The 17,933-nt window shown below is 38.5% G+C and overlaps 1 protein-coding gene across 1 annotated transcript in view; it reads left to right on the plus strand.

The window, feature by feature from the left end:
• Positions 1-17,933, plus strand: part of ABCC8 (ATP binding cassette subfamily C member 8) — a 78,722-nt gene that overhangs the window by 20,461 nt on the left and 40,328 nt on the right. Inside the window, exons 9-14 of the mRNA XM_067295514.1 lie at positions 7,683-7,817; positions 8,967-9,129; positions 13,955-13,995; positions 14,312-14,457; positions 17,421-17,526; positions 17,749-17,859. Of these exons, the coding sequence (XP_067151615.1) occupies positions 7,683-7,817; positions 8,967-9,129; positions 13,955-13,995; positions 14,312-14,457; positions 17,421-17,526; positions 17,749-17,859 (702 nt within the window). The remainder of the gene's footprint in view (positions 1-7,682; positions 7,818-8,966; positions 9,130-13,954; positions 13,996-14,311; positions 14,458-17,420; positions 17,527-17,748; positions 17,860-17,933) is intronic.

The raw sequence follows: 17,933 nt of genomic DNA on the forward strand, positions 1-17,933 counted from the left end.
AACATTTTATCTAATATACTTCATGTCAGTGACAGGACTCGCAGTATTTAAGATTGCATTAGGATCCCAAACTTGACTACTGCCACATGCTTAGCATTTGTAGCAAGAATTTATAGGGTTCAGCAGGTTATATTGTTACAGTGTACTAGCTGGAATATATTGCAATCGTTTGTCTTCTGAATCGCAGCAGAACAGATAATGAAAGCAGCAGGTTATTCAAAAATATGATCACTTAAATATGGTCCTTTGGACATTACTTAGAACTACTGTTGCCTCACGGATGGCAAATTCCAGAATATGAAATTCCAGATTCATTTGTTATATGAAATGGGTTTGCTGCTTTATCCTCTGCAGTGTCTTTGCCTTTGTGTCTCTAAATTCTCGCTCACATCCCTTCAATCTCTTTTTCCCATGCAGATAACATGGTGCAGATCACTGTTTTCAGTTGTGCTCAGTTGACTGATTCCTGGTTCCATGTCCCTTAACCCTGTAGCATGTATAATGTTCCATGAAATATGACAGTGTCTTGTTCAAGTCTTTAAGATGAGGAAAGCAGAGGCCCACCTCAGAGGGTGCTTTCAGGATTGATTTAAATTAATCTAAGCATGTTTTATTACTGAAATGGGAATTTGTACTGTCTGTACTCTCTCCAAACACAGTATTTTTTCACTTTTCTTCCTTGTTTCAGCTCTGTAGGTTGTACAATATGTCACATCAGCTTGCAGAGCTACTGAAAAACTAATCTTTTCTTTTTTTGGCAAGTTAGTTCTCCTTTGACTCAGTGCTAAGTGGCCCATCTCACTTCATGGCCACGTGATTAATCAAGTTTATGCTAGTAAGAGGGTAGGGCAGAATCAGAGTAGCAGAAGGCCAGAGCTATCAGCGTACAATCTTAGATCATTTTTCACCCTTATTAAAACAGTGGAGAAGTGCAAATTACTTTGGAAGATTCAGTACTTTAAAAAAACAAAAACAAAAAACTTTCCACGCTCCCATTTAGGAATTTATAGTGAATAGTTTCCTCTGATATAAATACAGCACACTGCAATTCTTTCTGTTTTCTTTGGACTACTCAGCATATTTTCGTTGAGAGTGTCTCATTGACAAAAGTAAATACAAATAAACAAAAGAGGCAGCAGACTTTAAATTCACCCGCTGTTTTCTAAATGTCCCATTTATTTCCAAAAACATTGGTGAAAACTCTGCTTTGTTCATCACAGTTCGTCTAGTTCCAGCACTACACAGAGGCTAATTTGAGTGATGTGGAAGTCGGAGAGCCGCGAATAGTCTACTCAGGTGCTTTGCATTTTGTGTTGCCTGCTCTTAGCCAAAGATGAAATTGTTTTAATGAGTCTGTGTCTGAACTGCAACTGGCTGATTGTATTTCCAGCTTCTAACATGGCTTTAGAAGTGTTGCTTAGAAGTTGCCTGGAGGAAAGAAGGCTTAGAAGAGATCTTATCAATGTATATAAATATCTGAAGGGAGGGTGTAAAGAGAATGGGGCCAGACTCTTTTCAGCGGTGCCCAGTGATAGGATGAGAGGCAGCAGGCGCAAACTGAAACACAGGCAGTTCCATCTGAACATGAGGAAAAGCTTCTTTACTGTGAGGGTGACTGAGCACTGGAACAGGTTGCCCAGAGAGGTTGTGGAGTCTCCATCCTTGGAGATGCTCAGAAGCCATCTGGACATGGTCCTGGGCAACGTGCTGTTGGTGACCCTGCTTGAGCAAGGGAGTTGGACTAGATGATCTCCAGAGGTCTCTTCCAACCTCAACCAGTCTTTTATTCTGTGATGTGCCTGCCTCCTTAAACATCAGATGGTAGTAATTTTCTGTAAGACATTGAATGTGTAAGAGGTACTCTATTCGGAAGTCCTTTAAAAAAAAAAAAAAAAAAAAATCATTCAGGTGACTAAGGCACTAGCTTGGCCATCAGGAGATCTGGATCCTCTTCTGAGGATAAAGTTACATATTAGAATTGAGTTGATTTTGTAGTTGTCCCTGTCAGCAGATGGACCAGAACTTCTTTCTGTAAGTCAGATGAGCCAGTCCTCCTTTGTGCTGGCTTCAGCCTCATCTGCTTGCATAGGAAGCCAGATTGACTCTCTAATCTGGGGGAGGGGGAAAAAAAAGTCTGGTTTAATTATTTTCCCCAGTTTTGTTTTTTTGCAGATTTAGTGAGGAAAATGGTGGGGAGGGGCAAAACGGGACCTTCTGCCTTGTCAGTGATACTGAGTTTGTGAATGTATCTCGTGTCCTGTTGTGTAGCCTCATTCTTTGGTGAGTATTTCTCTACCTGGAAATGGAGGTACCAATGCTGATGCTGACTTTTCTAAAGCATGTGTAGATCTAAGTATTATTACCACCTTCTCTGACTTTTAATTTACAATAAAAGACAGCTGTAGAAGCTACACAAAATATAAACAGCATACAGTCCAGAGGGCGAAGCCCTTTCTTAGATTTGAAATGAAGTCTGTGCAAATAAATATTTATTATAAAAATATTTTTAAAATATATCTTCACACAGAAAAAAGTGTAAGGATGTTCTGTATTTTAGGGAGACACATTCTATCAAAAATATAGCAGTTTTTAAAAAAATTTTTAGAATTACTGCTAGAAATGTGATTTGCCTGTGCAGATTGAAGATATACTAAGGATTTTAATGTAAATTACATGGACTTCAAAACCTATTTTCTGAATTTGGTTTTCCACTAACATGTTTCTTCCTCTTTTGAAGAACAGCAGTAAACCTGGCCAGATCTGCCAAAAGAACAGATGTGCTTATTAATAGGGTGTTTTTAAGAGTAGGGCAGCTATCCCAGCAGTGTTTCTGAATGCATTTTTATCATCTACCCCGTGTGTGGTACCTGTTGTTGTATTCCGTTTTCTGAATTACAGGAATAATAACTGATCTTTTTTTTTCTTGCACAGAAAAAAGGAATAGATTCATTGAAAGGAGAAGGTTGAATCAGAGTTATCTAAGAAGGCTTAGGTAGTTCCCTTAACCCATCTCACATAAATCTTTTCAAGAATTAGTGTTTAACCATTGGAGCTGGAGCTTCAGAAGTGTCAAGAGATATTAGTGTTCATCACTGAATGTTATTAGGGAGCTCTGTAGAAAAGACAAATCAACTTTTCTGTGTGATTAGTTGTTACTCCTTCACTGGAAAACCAATCAGTATCTTCTTGAAGTACACTGAGAGTCTTCATGCTTTTGCTATGTGTTAGAAACCTAATATGTTACAATATGCTTTCTAGTATCTCTGTAATAATGGCAGGTAGATTGCTTCTGAGGCCACAGCAGGATCTAGAGAAGGAAAAAAATCTCTCTGAATTTGTGGTAAAACTCCTGCTGACTCCAATGAAAGTTGTATAAGGCTTCACTTCAGGATAGTGAGTGTATTAAAGTATAAACAGTCAGCGACTTACTAACTGATGACTTTTTAACCCTGCTTTCATGCTCTAAGGTTTACATTCACTCTACATTTATGAGCTACATATATCACTATACCTGTTAAAATATGAGATTTAAAGCAAATGTCATATACAAGTCACAGTGTGACTACATTAGTACAGTATAAATGCATCTTATCTCTTTCCTGTGGAGGAGTAACTATACTGGTGTAGACCAGTTTTCCTGATCTACACTGGAGAGACTTTTGTTTTTAACTATGCCAATTAAAAACATTTTATTTTCTAGGATTAAAAAAAGGTGATAAATATAGCAATTATCAGCAGGAATTTTTCAGAAAGAAATGTGACTTTTATTTAGCAGTAGGATGTTTTCCTTGCAATTATGAAAGTAAATGGGAACCAGATTATTTTAAAGTGGGGAAGTGGAAGAAAAAAAAGAATGAGCAAGGAATATGGGCTAATATTAATTTGTAATTAAAAAAGAGAGGACAACTATAATGAAAAGAAACTGATGTGAAAGATGGATGTTTTTTAATAGTAATCTGGTTATCAGGGTATTTTCTTGTCCATTCATTAGAGATACCCTGCAGTAAACAATCACAATTGTATATTGTATATTTGTATATTGTATATTGATAAAATAATATTGGTGAGAGAACTGTGAGGTTTCAAGAAGAGTCCACCCGTTTAATGGTAACATTTAGTGTAACTATCCCCAGTGTTTAGTCTTCATTGTAGGTATGTTAGTGAAACAGGCTATACAGGAGGTACAGATTTCATGTATTCCTTTTCTAAGAACACTCTGGCAGTTCAGTGTAGAGAGAGCTTTAGTATAACTAAGAATTAAGCCAATTTTGTTGAATATTGAGTAACAGGATTTTGCTCTTTAGTGCCAGAAGCCACAGGCTGATCGAGATTTCCTGATGGAATTGTGAAAATATGATTGTATTTGCATGAAAGTTCACCGTGCAGTACTCTTCAGCAAATCAAGACAATCTGTATCAAAGCACGCTCGTATTTTGTGGATGGTGCATGCATTGCAAGATACATAGCAAGGAGTCACATTTGTCATTAAGTCCCCTCCAAAATTCATTTTTGCAGACCTGTTTTTATGAGGCAGTGAAAGCAATTACTGAATGCTCAAAAGACTTCTAATAAAAAGTTGAACAAGCTACATTATTTTAAAACAAGTTTGTAATTGTTTTTTAGCTCTTAACTAAACAATCAGCACTTCAGCATCTGCTTTGGATTTTGTAATTGCCCTTGACTGGAAGATCTAGCCATTCATAAAAACTTAGATCTTCTATATAGTTTAGATAATTTGAGCCCCATCTTTGCTCTGACTACAGTCAATGGGAGCTTTATCATTGTGTTAAGTTACTGTTTCAAGCCCATTAAAATTGATGGAAAGAGGCCCAGGGATGCCCATTAGTTGAAAGGTGCCCTCAGTAGGTTTGACTCAAACACTGGGAGCAAAATGAGGCCCTATAAAGGCTTTATTTAGCCTCCATCTTATAAACACCCTTGTTTGATTCCATTGTGGTTATTAAAAAATCCTGTATTCTCACATCACTGATTCATTGACAGGGATAGTTTACAGTTGTAATAAAAGGACATTTGTCTCTTTCAAAAGTGTCTGCAAAGTAGTTACTGGCTGAAAGAATTTGCCATCTTCAGTAGGTAATCAACACACTAGATTTCTTTCATTTGTAACGACAACCAGAGCCATCAGTGAATGTCCTGTTCATGGTCCATAACTCAGGCAAAGAAGAGCTTTGAGATTTTGATGAAAGGGAAGCAAAGTGTTTCATTACACTGTCTAAACACATTATTACCCTCTCAGAAATATTAATGAGAGTTCTGCTGCATGGCTCTCTAGCAGTCAGATATTATCTACTTAATTTTTTTTCCTGACTGTGTAGTATGCAGTATGATAAATGTAAGAATTACTCTCAATATTTACAGATTTTGGCACATTTCAGATACTAGTATCCACTAGTATCCACTTAAATTAAGAATATGTATTTTTGTCTCATATATGATCAATATGTTAAAAAGGTTACCTTTTTATCACAGTATAAAGGAAAAGATGGGAATGGGGTCATTTTTAATCTATTGAAAACATAGCATTATTGTTGAAAAATGTTGGCCACTTCCGTAGCCAGGATGGAAGAAAAAGCCCTGAGCTTGCACCTCCCTCTGGAGCCAGTAGTTAGTGTAGTTTTCCCTCTTTTTATGCAAGAAACAGTGGCTCCTTTTCTAGAAGCAGAAGATTCCCCTAATGACCTTGACAATCAATCAGTAATGGGGTAGCAGTAATGCAGGGAGTCAGTGTTCCACGCTGCCTTTGTACTTCCGAACATCTGTTACTGTGCCTCGTTCGATGCTTGCCTGTGTTTTGAGGGCCTGGATTGTATGCCCATGAGGAAGCAGTTGGAAATGAGCATCTTGATCTGTAAAGATTTTTTTTTTTTTAAATGTTCTGGAGGTGCACTCTACCAAGGCTATCTGATACAGTCCCTGCATGTTTTCCTTAGATTCATATATTCATGAATTTCCTGACTTCAGATAGAAGCAGATTGCTCACTCTTACTCACACAAAATAAATAAATAAAATAACCCTTGGTTGTACTAGTTCTGTACTGTATGTACAATAGGACTTTACTACTTTGATGATATCACATATTTCCTAAGTAAATACTGTGACTTATTTTAAGAATCACATTTTGGATCAGTTCATCTGCAGAGAGGAGACAAAGGGTTGGTAAGAGGAAAAAAAAGCTTTCTGTACTCTGTGTGCCTTATATCCATGAAAATGCTGAGATGTGTGGAAAATAAGGACTCTGATTTTCTTGCAGAAGGCACCCAATTCCCATGAATATATGCAGGACGGATGGGTTTAGCCTTGCTATCCATATAAGTACTTAGCTTTGAAATGATGGAAGATAGGATTTCTGTGTTATGAGTATGCCACTGCAACAAGAATAGTAGATCACACTTTAAGGAAATTTCAAATTATTTTTTTAATTAACTTAAGGAAAGTGATGTGTGAAATTAAATTCTGATCACTGTATCTTATACTCAGATTAGTTTAGCAGCTTATATTATATTTTATATAATAGTGTCAATACTCCAAATTGTTCAGGAGTTGGACATTAGAATAGTGTTTATTTAACATTTCATAGCTTGAACATCTTGTGTGCATTATTGAGCTGCTTACAATATCTGTCTTTTTCTACTTTTTCCATCCAGACTGTGGCTTTCTCTCTGAATAGATAGTGAACATTGCAAATTTCATTTATCCAAAGACAAGCCTTTTTTCTTTTCTTTTCTTTTCTTTTTTTTTTAACTGTTTCTCTAGCCTTTTTTTAATGGATGTGCATATCTGGTACTATGCATCCTTAAAACAATTCCTTTCAAGTTTGTGAAGTGTTTATTTGAAGGACAGATTCGCAGTGGTATGGTTCCTTTTCTATATGCATTTAGATGTGTAGATTATCATTTGTCAGCATTAATTTCATAAACATTCAGGAAAACTAACATTTATAAGATATCATTGAATCTTTACTATTCTTTCACACTAGTTTCTATAGTAAGCAATTACTTCTGTTCTTTGTGGAAGTGCCATGTGTTGTAGAGTAGTGGGGTCAGATCAAATTGTGAGACGTAATTTGTCTTGCTGGTTAAAAAATAAAGGGGGGGAAGTGGTGGTGGTGGGGAGACTTAAATGTCAAAGAAGAAAAAAGACTGTACAAGTCAAAGAAAATGAAAGCTATGTCATCTGGTCAATGGGGGAAAATATTTAATAGTAACTATAAATGGAATAGCTCAACATGTTACTTGGAAGTTATTTTAAATAGGAATGGGGGTTATGCTACAGAAGATGTGCAATACTGTACTACCGTATTCTACTATTTGTAATGGGGAGTCCATGAAGCAAAGAAACATAGAGCTAGCACAGTTTTCTAAATCTCTTGCAGTGTATGATTAAAATCACAGAATCTGCAAGTTGGGGAAGAACTCTCTAGGTTTATTTAGTCTCTTAGTTTATTTATTTATTTATTTATTAGATAGAATATCTTGGTTGCTTATACCAAACTGTGCTTTTTCCGCCAGCGATGCAGAACATATGAAGCTTGCAGGTAGGTTTAGCTGCAGTGAATTGTTGTTTTGAACATGCTGTCCAGTTACCCTGTGGTGGGTCTTTGTGGTGCATATACAGAGTGAAGTTATTCCAAGTTTTCCTCTCACTCTCTTTCTTCCAACAGATAATTGTAGGAGTTCTTCTGCTCTACTACCTTCTTGGAATCAGTGCCTTAATTGGAGCAGCAGTAATCATAGTACTTGCACCTGTTCAGTACTTTGTAGCAACAAAACTCTCACAGGCCCAGAGAAGCACGTTGGTAAGTATCTTCAAAATCATACACAACATAAATACTACCTCTGGTATTTATACATTGGTGTTTAGAATTGCAATAGATGTGGAAACTCGCTCAAAGTGATTTATTTGTGTAACCTCTGGACAGTCCTGACTCCCACAGCATGTTCCTGAACCGGGGATCTTAGAGGTCTGCTGAGCCACAGGCTGTTCCTTGATCCCTCATTTGGCTCATCTCTAATTTTTCTGAATCACCTGCATCACTGCTGAGAAAGTTACCTCAGTTTGTTGGAATTTCTGGGCCCAGGTGCTCTGAACCTTATCCTCACATTTAGCAACTATTGCACTGCCAAGGAAGCCGTGTGAACCTGTAATGGAGCCAAGCAGTAGGGTTTGCTTGTTGAAATGTATTCTACCACAAACCATGAGTGGTAATGAAAGTTATTCCTGCAGCTTCTTGTGTGAAAAGTAATGCTTTCACATCAGTAGTATCCACCCATCTAGAAATGTAGTCAGCATTCATCCTGTAGCATCTAAGCAGAGAGTCAGCATCATCTAGAAATTCCTGTGGGTGGGAGCAGCATGTTTTGTGGTAGGTATGTCTCCACTATGCAGTGCAGTGTGGTACAAAGATCCCTGAGCTAGCCTGAAAACTGGAAGCAGTACCAGTGCACTGTTGTTCCTGAGCCAGTTGGCCCTGCTCAGTGTCAAGGCTCCCTACAGTGATCACAGCTTCTTGCTAATGCAGCCTTGCTGCTTTGAAGCCTGGCTGTGTTGTTTCCACATGGGCAGAATAGTGTGCCCATTCACAGCTTGGCTGTTAGTTCTGTTCTCCTCTGTCCATTGCAAATGTGCCTGTTGAAAATCCAGCCAGTTTGCTGGGCCGTGGCAGTCATGAGACTGTCTTGCAAATGATCAGAAAGCTGACAGAGGAGTATAATTTTCAGTACCAGCTATGTGATTTAGGAGTGCAAACCCACTGGCTTTTCACTTACGAGCTCTAGGGAATCTCACCTCTGCAAAAAACAGCAACAAAATATCTGAATGGAGAGAGCTGGGAAAGTATACTTGACTGATCAAGGGCCTGCATACAGTTTTTGTGTGTGAACATTGTGTTCAGTGGTCAAGTGCTTTAACTATCCTCTTTAAATAAGTATTTATGTAAATGTTGCAGGAGTACTCCAATGAGAGACTGAAGAAGACAAATGAGATGCTTCGAGGCATTAAGCTCCTTAAACTCTATGCTTGGGAACACATCTTTCACAGCAGTGTAGAGGAAACCAGACAAAAAGAAATGACTAGCCTCAAGGCTTTTGCCCTTTATACCTCCATATCCAGTAAGTTTCCTCCTTCGTTCTAATCCATTGTTCAGTTGAAGTGCTACTGCGTTATTAGTTGCTAATGAGGTTACCATTTCTCAGTTGAGGTTATTTCAGTTGCTTTAGGCTCTAATCCCATACTCTTTACTTTCCATTTAGACAGACTTTCCTTTTAAATCAGTAGAATTTTGCCTGGGTAGGAAATAAGCCTAAATGGGAAAGTCAGGATTAATGTTTCATAGCATTAGCTTTTCTGGAGAAAAGCTTTTAGGGGACAGGTGTTTCACAAGATAGCCCCAGCAATACAACATGCAGGAAGAAGCTTTTGTTGATGTTTATCTTTTTTTTTTTTTTTTTTTGCATTTTGCACAATACAGGATATCACAATATCACGTGGCAAGAAACGTATGCTTCTATTGAAGCTCCAACAGATGGTACTTACACTTTTTCACTCAAAACCTGGTTCTAGTTGATTTTCTTAGAAAAACAGGTCATTCTTACCAGCATTTCTGTGTTCTGGAAAGGAAACTATGAAAATCATGGCACTTTCAGTATTCTGTATCCAGATTAAGATTTCTTCTTTAGTCTCATGTCATCTTTCAGGCTGCTCTAAAACATTTTTCGTCCTTCTCAAATGATCTAAGGCCAGCTGAACGGTGCAGCTGAAGAGATCACATACAACATGTATAATTTGTGCTATAGGATATATAATTTGTACTTCAGAAATAATTAGTGAAGTCATACTGAAGAACACTGTTCATCTGTAAGATATTAATGAATTGAAAACTTCTGCTCAGAAGTACTCAAACGCTATGACCTGCCCATACAAATATCTTCTAGACTAATAAAGCAGACTACTCCTTAGGAAAATAACTTCCCATTTGGTTAGTATTATCTGGTCATGTGCCCAAGAGAAGTTCTGGTGACTTTCTTCCCTGCCTATCATATAGATAACGTGCTCTGAGGGCAAGATTCTCATCCCATTGAAGTCAGTGGACATTAAGTTGAGGTTTTTCATTGACTTCCATGAGACCGTAATTTCTCTCTGGTGGTCCTGGACTCTCTGTACTTGGAGGATAGTTTCCGTTTTAGCACAAAACAGAATTTAGCTGGAGTAGATGAGATGACCAGAAACTCTATGATACAGACAGGGTGCAGGGCGACCAGAGATGGGATGACTAGTAGATGGAATAACCAGAGACTCCATCCTACACCCGGATCAACATAGGTGGGCTCCCTTTGTTTTCAGGGCTTCATATGGCCTTAAATCTATTTAGTCAGTGCCACAGGTTCAGCTAAAGGACTGAAGGAATGGTGGAGGATCCACACAGTATCACTCATAACATCTAAGAAAAGGTGTATTTATCCCCAAAGTACTGACTATTCTGTAACAGAATAGTGACGTAATATATAACAAACTGTATTAGTTTTAAAAAATCTAAATATGTACTGATGCTCCTTGAAACATTCGGTGTTTGCATTTATATTCTTGTTTTATTATGTATGATACATACACATATGTAAGGCAGAGTAGATCCGTTTGTAAGCTGACGTAAATCAGTGCAGCTTTTTAATGTCCATGTTACCTATCATTTTATTTTATAAAGATTCGTTTAGTTTCAGCCTAGGAGTTCCTTACACATTCATGTTCCTAACAGGAGCACTGATCCATATGAACTCATGCTTTAGCAGACTCTATAGGAAACATAAATATAGGAAAACTTGCTATTTTTCTCATTAAAAGTATAAATAGAATGATAGATGTAATCAGCACAAAGCATGTTTGCTAAGACTACATCTTTTAGAGCTATTCTTTGTGCAGCATTTGCATCCACAAGTGAGGTAACAACACTCAGCATATTAGTTTCCTATAGCAGCAGTTTAAGATCATTTTAATAATACGGCGTTAATTATTAAGATTCATAACAATGATCCAAAACAATGCAAAATACGTCTTCAAACATTATTTAGATCAAGTAAGGCTTTTTTGATACTGTTTAGTAATATCTTGGCAATACAAGGAAATGAAAATTGATTTTTTGACATCTGGAGTATTGTGCATGCCTTTCAGGCAAGCAGCATTCATTCGAATGTCACTCTAGGTATACTCACACTGAGGAAACAAGTGGTGCTTTCCAGATCCCAGGTCCAGGTGTGGACCCCGCCTTTATCCTAACTGCATGTCAGGATGAGACCAAAGTGCACAGTAACTTTTCCTTCCATGCCTGTTTTCCTTAGTTTCAGGGGAAATCTGAGGGCTGTGGGGCACTCCCTGAGGGAATGGAGGTGCGAATCAGCAGCCCCTCCCAATCCCGGTAGCCACAGCAGCCCCTCCCAATCCCGGTAGCCACAGGACCAAAACTGTGAGGCACACCTGCCTCTCAATATGAATTTAGGTATCTTCACTTAAATGACCAAGAACATCTGTGTTTAATCTCTAAGGTATGTCATTATCAGACATACTGTATTCTGTGATACATGGGTACTGATATTTGCTGCACACGGCTCATCATGTATTGCCTCCTAAGGATATAGTGATAATGTGTTCCCTTTCTTTCTCTTTTTCTCTGTCTTAATTATTTGCATTATGCAGTAGATAGTGAATGTATTTTTTCTTTTTTTTTTAAGTAAGGAAAAAAAGGATGGGAATGACCAAGATTTTTATGTCCTATTGTTCAAGAGGGAAGGTGGGCATTTCCTATAGCAACAAGAAAACAGAAAAAAGATTTTTCTTGTTGTTTTTTTTCTTGTTGTTTGGTTTAAAATGCAGTTTTGAATGGACTCTTAAATTATTTTCCAAGTATACTTAGCTATTAACATGAATGAAGGAACATGGTTGGATCTACTTCTGTTCAGGAGGAATAGGTTTGTGTAGGCTTACAGAAAATCTACAAGTTTCAGGGCAATGTTGGCTAGACTGCAAGAAAACTTCAAGACAGCATGGAAATTGTTTCTCTGTCTGCCCCCCCCCCCCCCCCCAATGCCTGGATACGTTTTGTACATGAATTGTTTGTAGGTACTGTAAGAACTACTATAAAAATTAGCTCTTCCTATCAGTATTATTTTGGTTGCGAAATAAAATTGAGTAAAGGTCAAAATGGAATGGTTGTCTTGTATGTGAAATTGTATCCTCATCTTCCTATCAGTATTATTTTGGTTGCGAAATAAAATTGAGTAAAGGTCAAAATGGAATGGTTGTCTTGTATGTGAAATTGTATCCTCAGGGAGTGATAGAGGAGTCAGGACTTTGGGATATAATCATAGCTATGGTTCTGATTTAAACACAGTCCTACAGGGACATCTGGTTATTGTAGCATTGTTAATCTCTATTCCTGTCCAGTCTAAAAGAGATCCCTATGCAGAAATTGTATTTGCTTGCTTCTCCCTAACCATCTGTTTAATAACCTCTAAAAGGTATAGACTTGCTGCAGTGAGGGAATCTAGGGCACCAAGACAAACACTGCCAGAGGTCAGGGAGGAAACAAATTCATTATTTGCATTTAGTAATTCCAGGCCCAGCTGAAATCAGAGCTCTACCACCTTTAGGGACTGTTGGAATCTATATCAAGATTCCCAAGGATATTCACAGTCAAAACAGCCAAACCTGACAAAGCAAGTGTAATTATGCCTATCTAAAGCAAGTAAGCCACCTGGTTCAACTTTCTGTAGCAATCTGTCTGTGGTAGCACAGGACCCTGTGCAAGTTCCCATCCAAAGTATGCCTGCAATTTTGGGGGTGCTTTTGTGCTAAATGTGGTTTGGCTGATATCTAGATAGTAGTTTAAACTAACTGCTTTAAAACTAGCTTAAATATGTCTACCTCACATCTATCTAGCTACTCCTAGCAAGATCAAATGACTTGCCTGTGGTCAAAGAATAGCTCAGGGACAGAGACTAACATTTGAGCCCCTGCAGCTTCAGCCTTAACACAAGAACATAGTTTCTTCCTTAGTGGAACTGAACTCCAGCTCTGTCTCTGTAATTGTGGATCCACTTTCTATTCTGGAATAAACAGTCTGTCCCTTTTCTCTTCTGCTGCGATATGACCATGCCTTTATGAAAAGCTCATTAGAAGAAACATTTACTATGAAACTAAGGGTAACAATAACCAGGAGCCTTGACCATAACTTTAAGACTTTACTGAGTGAAGAACATTTGTGACACCATGGTTACCTACTACACAAAAAACTACCAGAAAAAAGAGCAAATTGGGTAAATCCTCTACAGGAATAAAATGTTTAAGTCAATAATATGATGCTGCACTGCAGGGATGCCAAGCTTTTCCAACCCTTTGAGCTGCATCCCAAAACCTCAGAGAGCCACAAGGCCCTACGCTTCAGAAGAGGTGCCACAGAAGTAGATCACAAGCAATATATGTCAATGGGTCTCCCAAGAGATGGGGCAGAGCTAGGTGTGCAGCCAGCCTGCATGGCAGCCCCAGTGGTGTGACTTATGCAAACTCTGCTGGGTTCTCTTCTCTCGCTGTCAGGAATTCAAATCACCTTCCAGACCTTGTGCCAGCTTGGCCCTTCTGCCTGTTGTGGGACAGAGACCTGCAAGGGCCCCCACATCTGAGCTGCTCACGAGCTGAGAGCAGCTTAAAAAACTGTAGGTTGGTCATCTCTTCTAGGGTGCACTAATGGGTTCTGTGTGTTCTGGTAATGTGCAGAGAAGTAAACTGTAGGCATTTTAAAAAAAATGTACTGATATGTGTAGACAGTTTTTTCCTATTTTAAGTGTAAAAAATACCATTGCAAACTAGTGCTAGTAATATTTTAGCAACGTTTAGTTTTTGTCTGAATGGAAATTGTGTCTAAATGTTCCTACATGTTTTCCTTCACAGTCTTTATGAATGCAGCAATACCAATTGCAGCTGTACTTATAGTAAGTATGGACTTTTCTAAGGAGCGTTAATTACAACTGCATTTTCAAATATAAGTGATCTGGAAATGAGGAAGAGAAGAAAAGGATGCAACCCTGCTATATGATTACAGTCTCTCTGGGAGAGAACGGAAAATGCGTACTTGTCACATGTGACCAGAAGCAGACAGGAGTATACAGCACTCTCCAAACCATTAAGAGAATATAAATTATGATGCTGATATAAAGGATAGTAAATGAAATGTTTGTGAAATATGAAGTGTTAATGTGTTTCCTTCTTCAAGACTAAATACTGATGATAACATCTATATCTTTGTAGACATTTGTGGTCCATGCTCATCTGACAAGAAATGCTGACTTCTCCCCATCTGTGGCCTTTGCCTCCATCTCTCTCTTTCACATTCTTGTGTCTCCCTTGTTCCTGCTCTCCAGTGTGGTCAGATCTACAGTCAAAGCATTAGTAAGGTGAGAACTGTAAAATGAATCTTTCTTCCCACTTCTCCCACTTCTGAGAGTATGACTTCTGTTCAGTTTCCAATTGTAAGCTTAGAAATAAGGTGGTGGTTATTTATCAGATGTTTCCATATGTTACCTCCCGACTTTCTACCTTGCATATTTTCCTTGGTTGTAGTATGTAGGCCAAGTTCTTTGCTCATACATTTGTCACAACTACTACTTTGTGGTCTGCAGTTAACGCTTCTTTGTATAGAATGAGTTGAGCTGTGTTGGGTACTGCACACCACGTGAAAGCAAGAAAGGAGGTGAAGCTCACTGAAGGTTTAGTTTTTTAAATCACCCAGGTGTTCCTCTCCCACATCAAGCATGTAGAAGGGAACAAGATGATCACAGAAACACATGCATTTCAATGTGTATCACTTGGACTGTGCTCTCCCTCTTCCCACTTGGACTGTGCTCTCCCTCTTCCCCCCTGCCTGGGAGGTTGCTTGTTGTTGGAATATTAGACTTTAACAGAAAATTGTAGACATAAAGATCTTTATGTTAATGGTGGGAGTAAGTTAATGACTAAGAGTCAATTCTAGACTAGAAGAATTTTAACTTTTTAATGAACAGTTAGCCTGAGAGTTGAAAAACTGAAATAACGGTCAGCACTACTTTCTTTCTGTCTGTAAAAGTGCTTGTCTCACTGGGAGCTGTACTTCGTCAAGTATCAATAGATCTGTATAAAAAACTCTTAATACTTTTCATATTCAGTGTAACTCTCCTTACTGATAGGGGATGGAGAGAAGGTTTGGGCTTCTTTCTTTGTTAAAACCTCTTTGTGATCTTGAATGTAGCTCTCTAAAAGCTTGTCTAAACAATGGGGAAGAGTCAGCCCTAGCTTTATTGCCTCTGTGCTGCTTCGGAGATGGAAAGGAGACAATAGCAGGAAGCCAAGATTGCCCTCGGTGTTGCAGAATTACCTGACAGTGCAAAGTCATGGCTACGTCCTCTCTCTTAAGAAGTGTGAAATCTGAGTGTGTCAGCGGCTGGCAAGAATCGTTCTGCAGCCACTGTGGTAGTCCCTAGGGCCAAGGCAAATGGTCGTGCTAAGACTGCAGCCAGCAAAGTATCTGGGGACCCATTCTGGTACTGGTAATAGGCACTTATTTAGGCTTGCTTAAGGATTTATTTGTAAATGAGTTCTGTGCCGGTTAATGGCAGAGTGATGATTCTAATACAATTAGTAGCAACCAAATACTAATAGTTGCTGGCCGGGAGATGTTTGTGAATTATTCTGTAATTATCTTCTTGTTAGGAAGCTACTGCCCTGCCATTTGCAGTGCAGACGGGAATCCCCTGCTTCAAACTGTGTAATGAAGTTGGCATGTTCCCTGTCTTCCTAGCTATCTCTGTTGAAGCAATTCAGGTAGTGTTGCAGAGTGCATTGCTCTGTACTGCTGCTGATGCTACTCTAGATTCTGTCTTCTGAGTACCCCCCATGAAATACTTCAGAAGCATATCCCAGGTATTTTCAATCCATGTGCAAACTTTCCAAGTTCTGGGCCGAGGGGGTTTACTTCTGACTGAGGGAGGGAGGGAACCACTGAAGGTCTTTAAGAAGGTGAGAAATTCTGTTACTTCTTCGAAAAGTATTTTTGATACAAAAGTGTTTATGCTATTAAAAATAAAACTAAGCAGCCAATTGACGTATTTTGTAGGTGTGAGGTCTTCAAGGACAAAGGATATTGCGAGCGATTTTCCTTCAGCAGAAAGGTCAAATAGCAAGACTGGCATTATATATCTAACTGGGTTTAACATGAAACCACTTTTTCAGTCAGCTTTTCAAATAACAGCCATGCTTTAATCAATATGTCCATTCAGAGGGTTAAAAATAAGATCCCAGTGGAGATATTGGAATTCCAGCAATTACAGTTTCAACCTGTGAAACTGCTGTGTCAGCTAGTGCTCTGCAGTAGACATACTTTTAATCTGTGAAATTATAGAACATGTGGCAGCCTGAAGTATGAGTTGCTGCCTCTAGCAAAAGATTTTTTCACAATTGTAAGTCACTGTTTTTTCTCAGTACTTGCCACAGGAGAAACAATAGCAGAATTAGATGGAGTATTGGGCAGAGTGCTTGCAGATAAAAAGCTTGACATTTAGAGTACAGCCACCTTGATGAGCAGAGAGCACAACTCAAACTATCAGTTGGCTTGATAAAGACATGGTTTTAAATGGGTATGCATGATGCGAGAGCATGTTTACTGTCTTCTCTTCCTTCCCCTCTAGACACTGACGCGGATACATACGGAACTTTCCTATCTGCTCTCTATGTGTTCAGAACAGTTATTCAAGTGTCAGCATGGTTTGCCTATAGAAAATGTAGGTGCAACTGCATGCCAATTCTGTAGGCAGTGGCTAAACCACCATCTGGTTTATTTAAAGACATTAAAAATGTTCTATTAAGCATCTGCTTCACTGAACTAAAAAGATCATTTCTAGCACTGTTTTCTAGAGCTTTGTGCAATCTAGATATAGATAGTTCTATTTCATCAAACTCATAGTTCTTGTAAGACTGTTCAGTAGAACTGACTGTGCAGGACTTCAGTAACATAAATGACGTTAATTCTTCTACTGGGGCATTTGGCTTCCTAAAAAAGCTACAATTAGAATTAGTCTCTATCACATTGAATGGCTGAAAAAATCTTCCGTGTAATTTCTCTGATGGTATCAGAAAAGGAAAGATTTAAGCGTCTGCACGACCTATTAAAAAAATCATAGCTCTTAATAGAAAACAGAGTGCATTTTGTCAACTTCCTTGCTGTAACATCTCACAGCAGGTTTTTATAGGCCTATAACAAAAACAAACAAACCACACAGCAGACAACAGTTGAAGGAGTGCTGGAGGCGATACTCTATAATAAACACCGCAGTGAACAAAATTTTTGCATTCCAGATTGAGCTGTAATTCCTTTTTTTCCTTTCAGTGTGCAGAAACTGAGTGAATTCTTGTCAAGTGAAGAAATTGGAGAAGAGCATGATAAATGTTCAGAGCTAAGAAGTGCAGATAATCACAGCAAATACCAGGCAGTGGTGAGTGATAATGTTTAATCGTGGTTGAAGTGTCCAGAGTGATTTGCTCTGAGAGTAAATTTTTTACTTTTCTACTTCCTACTAGTTATTTCTTGCAATTGCAAAAGCTCACGTCAAAACCTTGTACTTGACATGCACAATAACATGGTTGCTTGTGTTGAAGATACTTTGCTAGTATTGCCACCAATTATTGTATATTTCTGTCTTCCTGATTTTACATAGCCACTCAAAGTTGTTAACCGCAAGAGGCCTGCCAGGGAGGACTGGAACAATTACAGCTCTCACATGAGAAGACCCATTAACATCACAGAAGCGGATGATTTTTGTGTAAAGGTGATATTAAGGTCACTCTAATAACACTGTTACTATAGTTGACTAATAATCACTTTTATATTCTGATGGCAGAG

The sequence above is a fragment of the Apteryx mantelli genome, chromosome 4 (genome assembly GCF_036417845.1).
Source record: "Apteryx mantelli isolate bAptMan1 chromosome 4, bAptMan1.hap1, whole genome shotgun sequence".
NCBI classification, from domain to species: Eukaryota; Metazoa; Chordata; class Aves; order Apterygiformes; family Apterygidae; genus Apteryx; species Apteryx mantelli.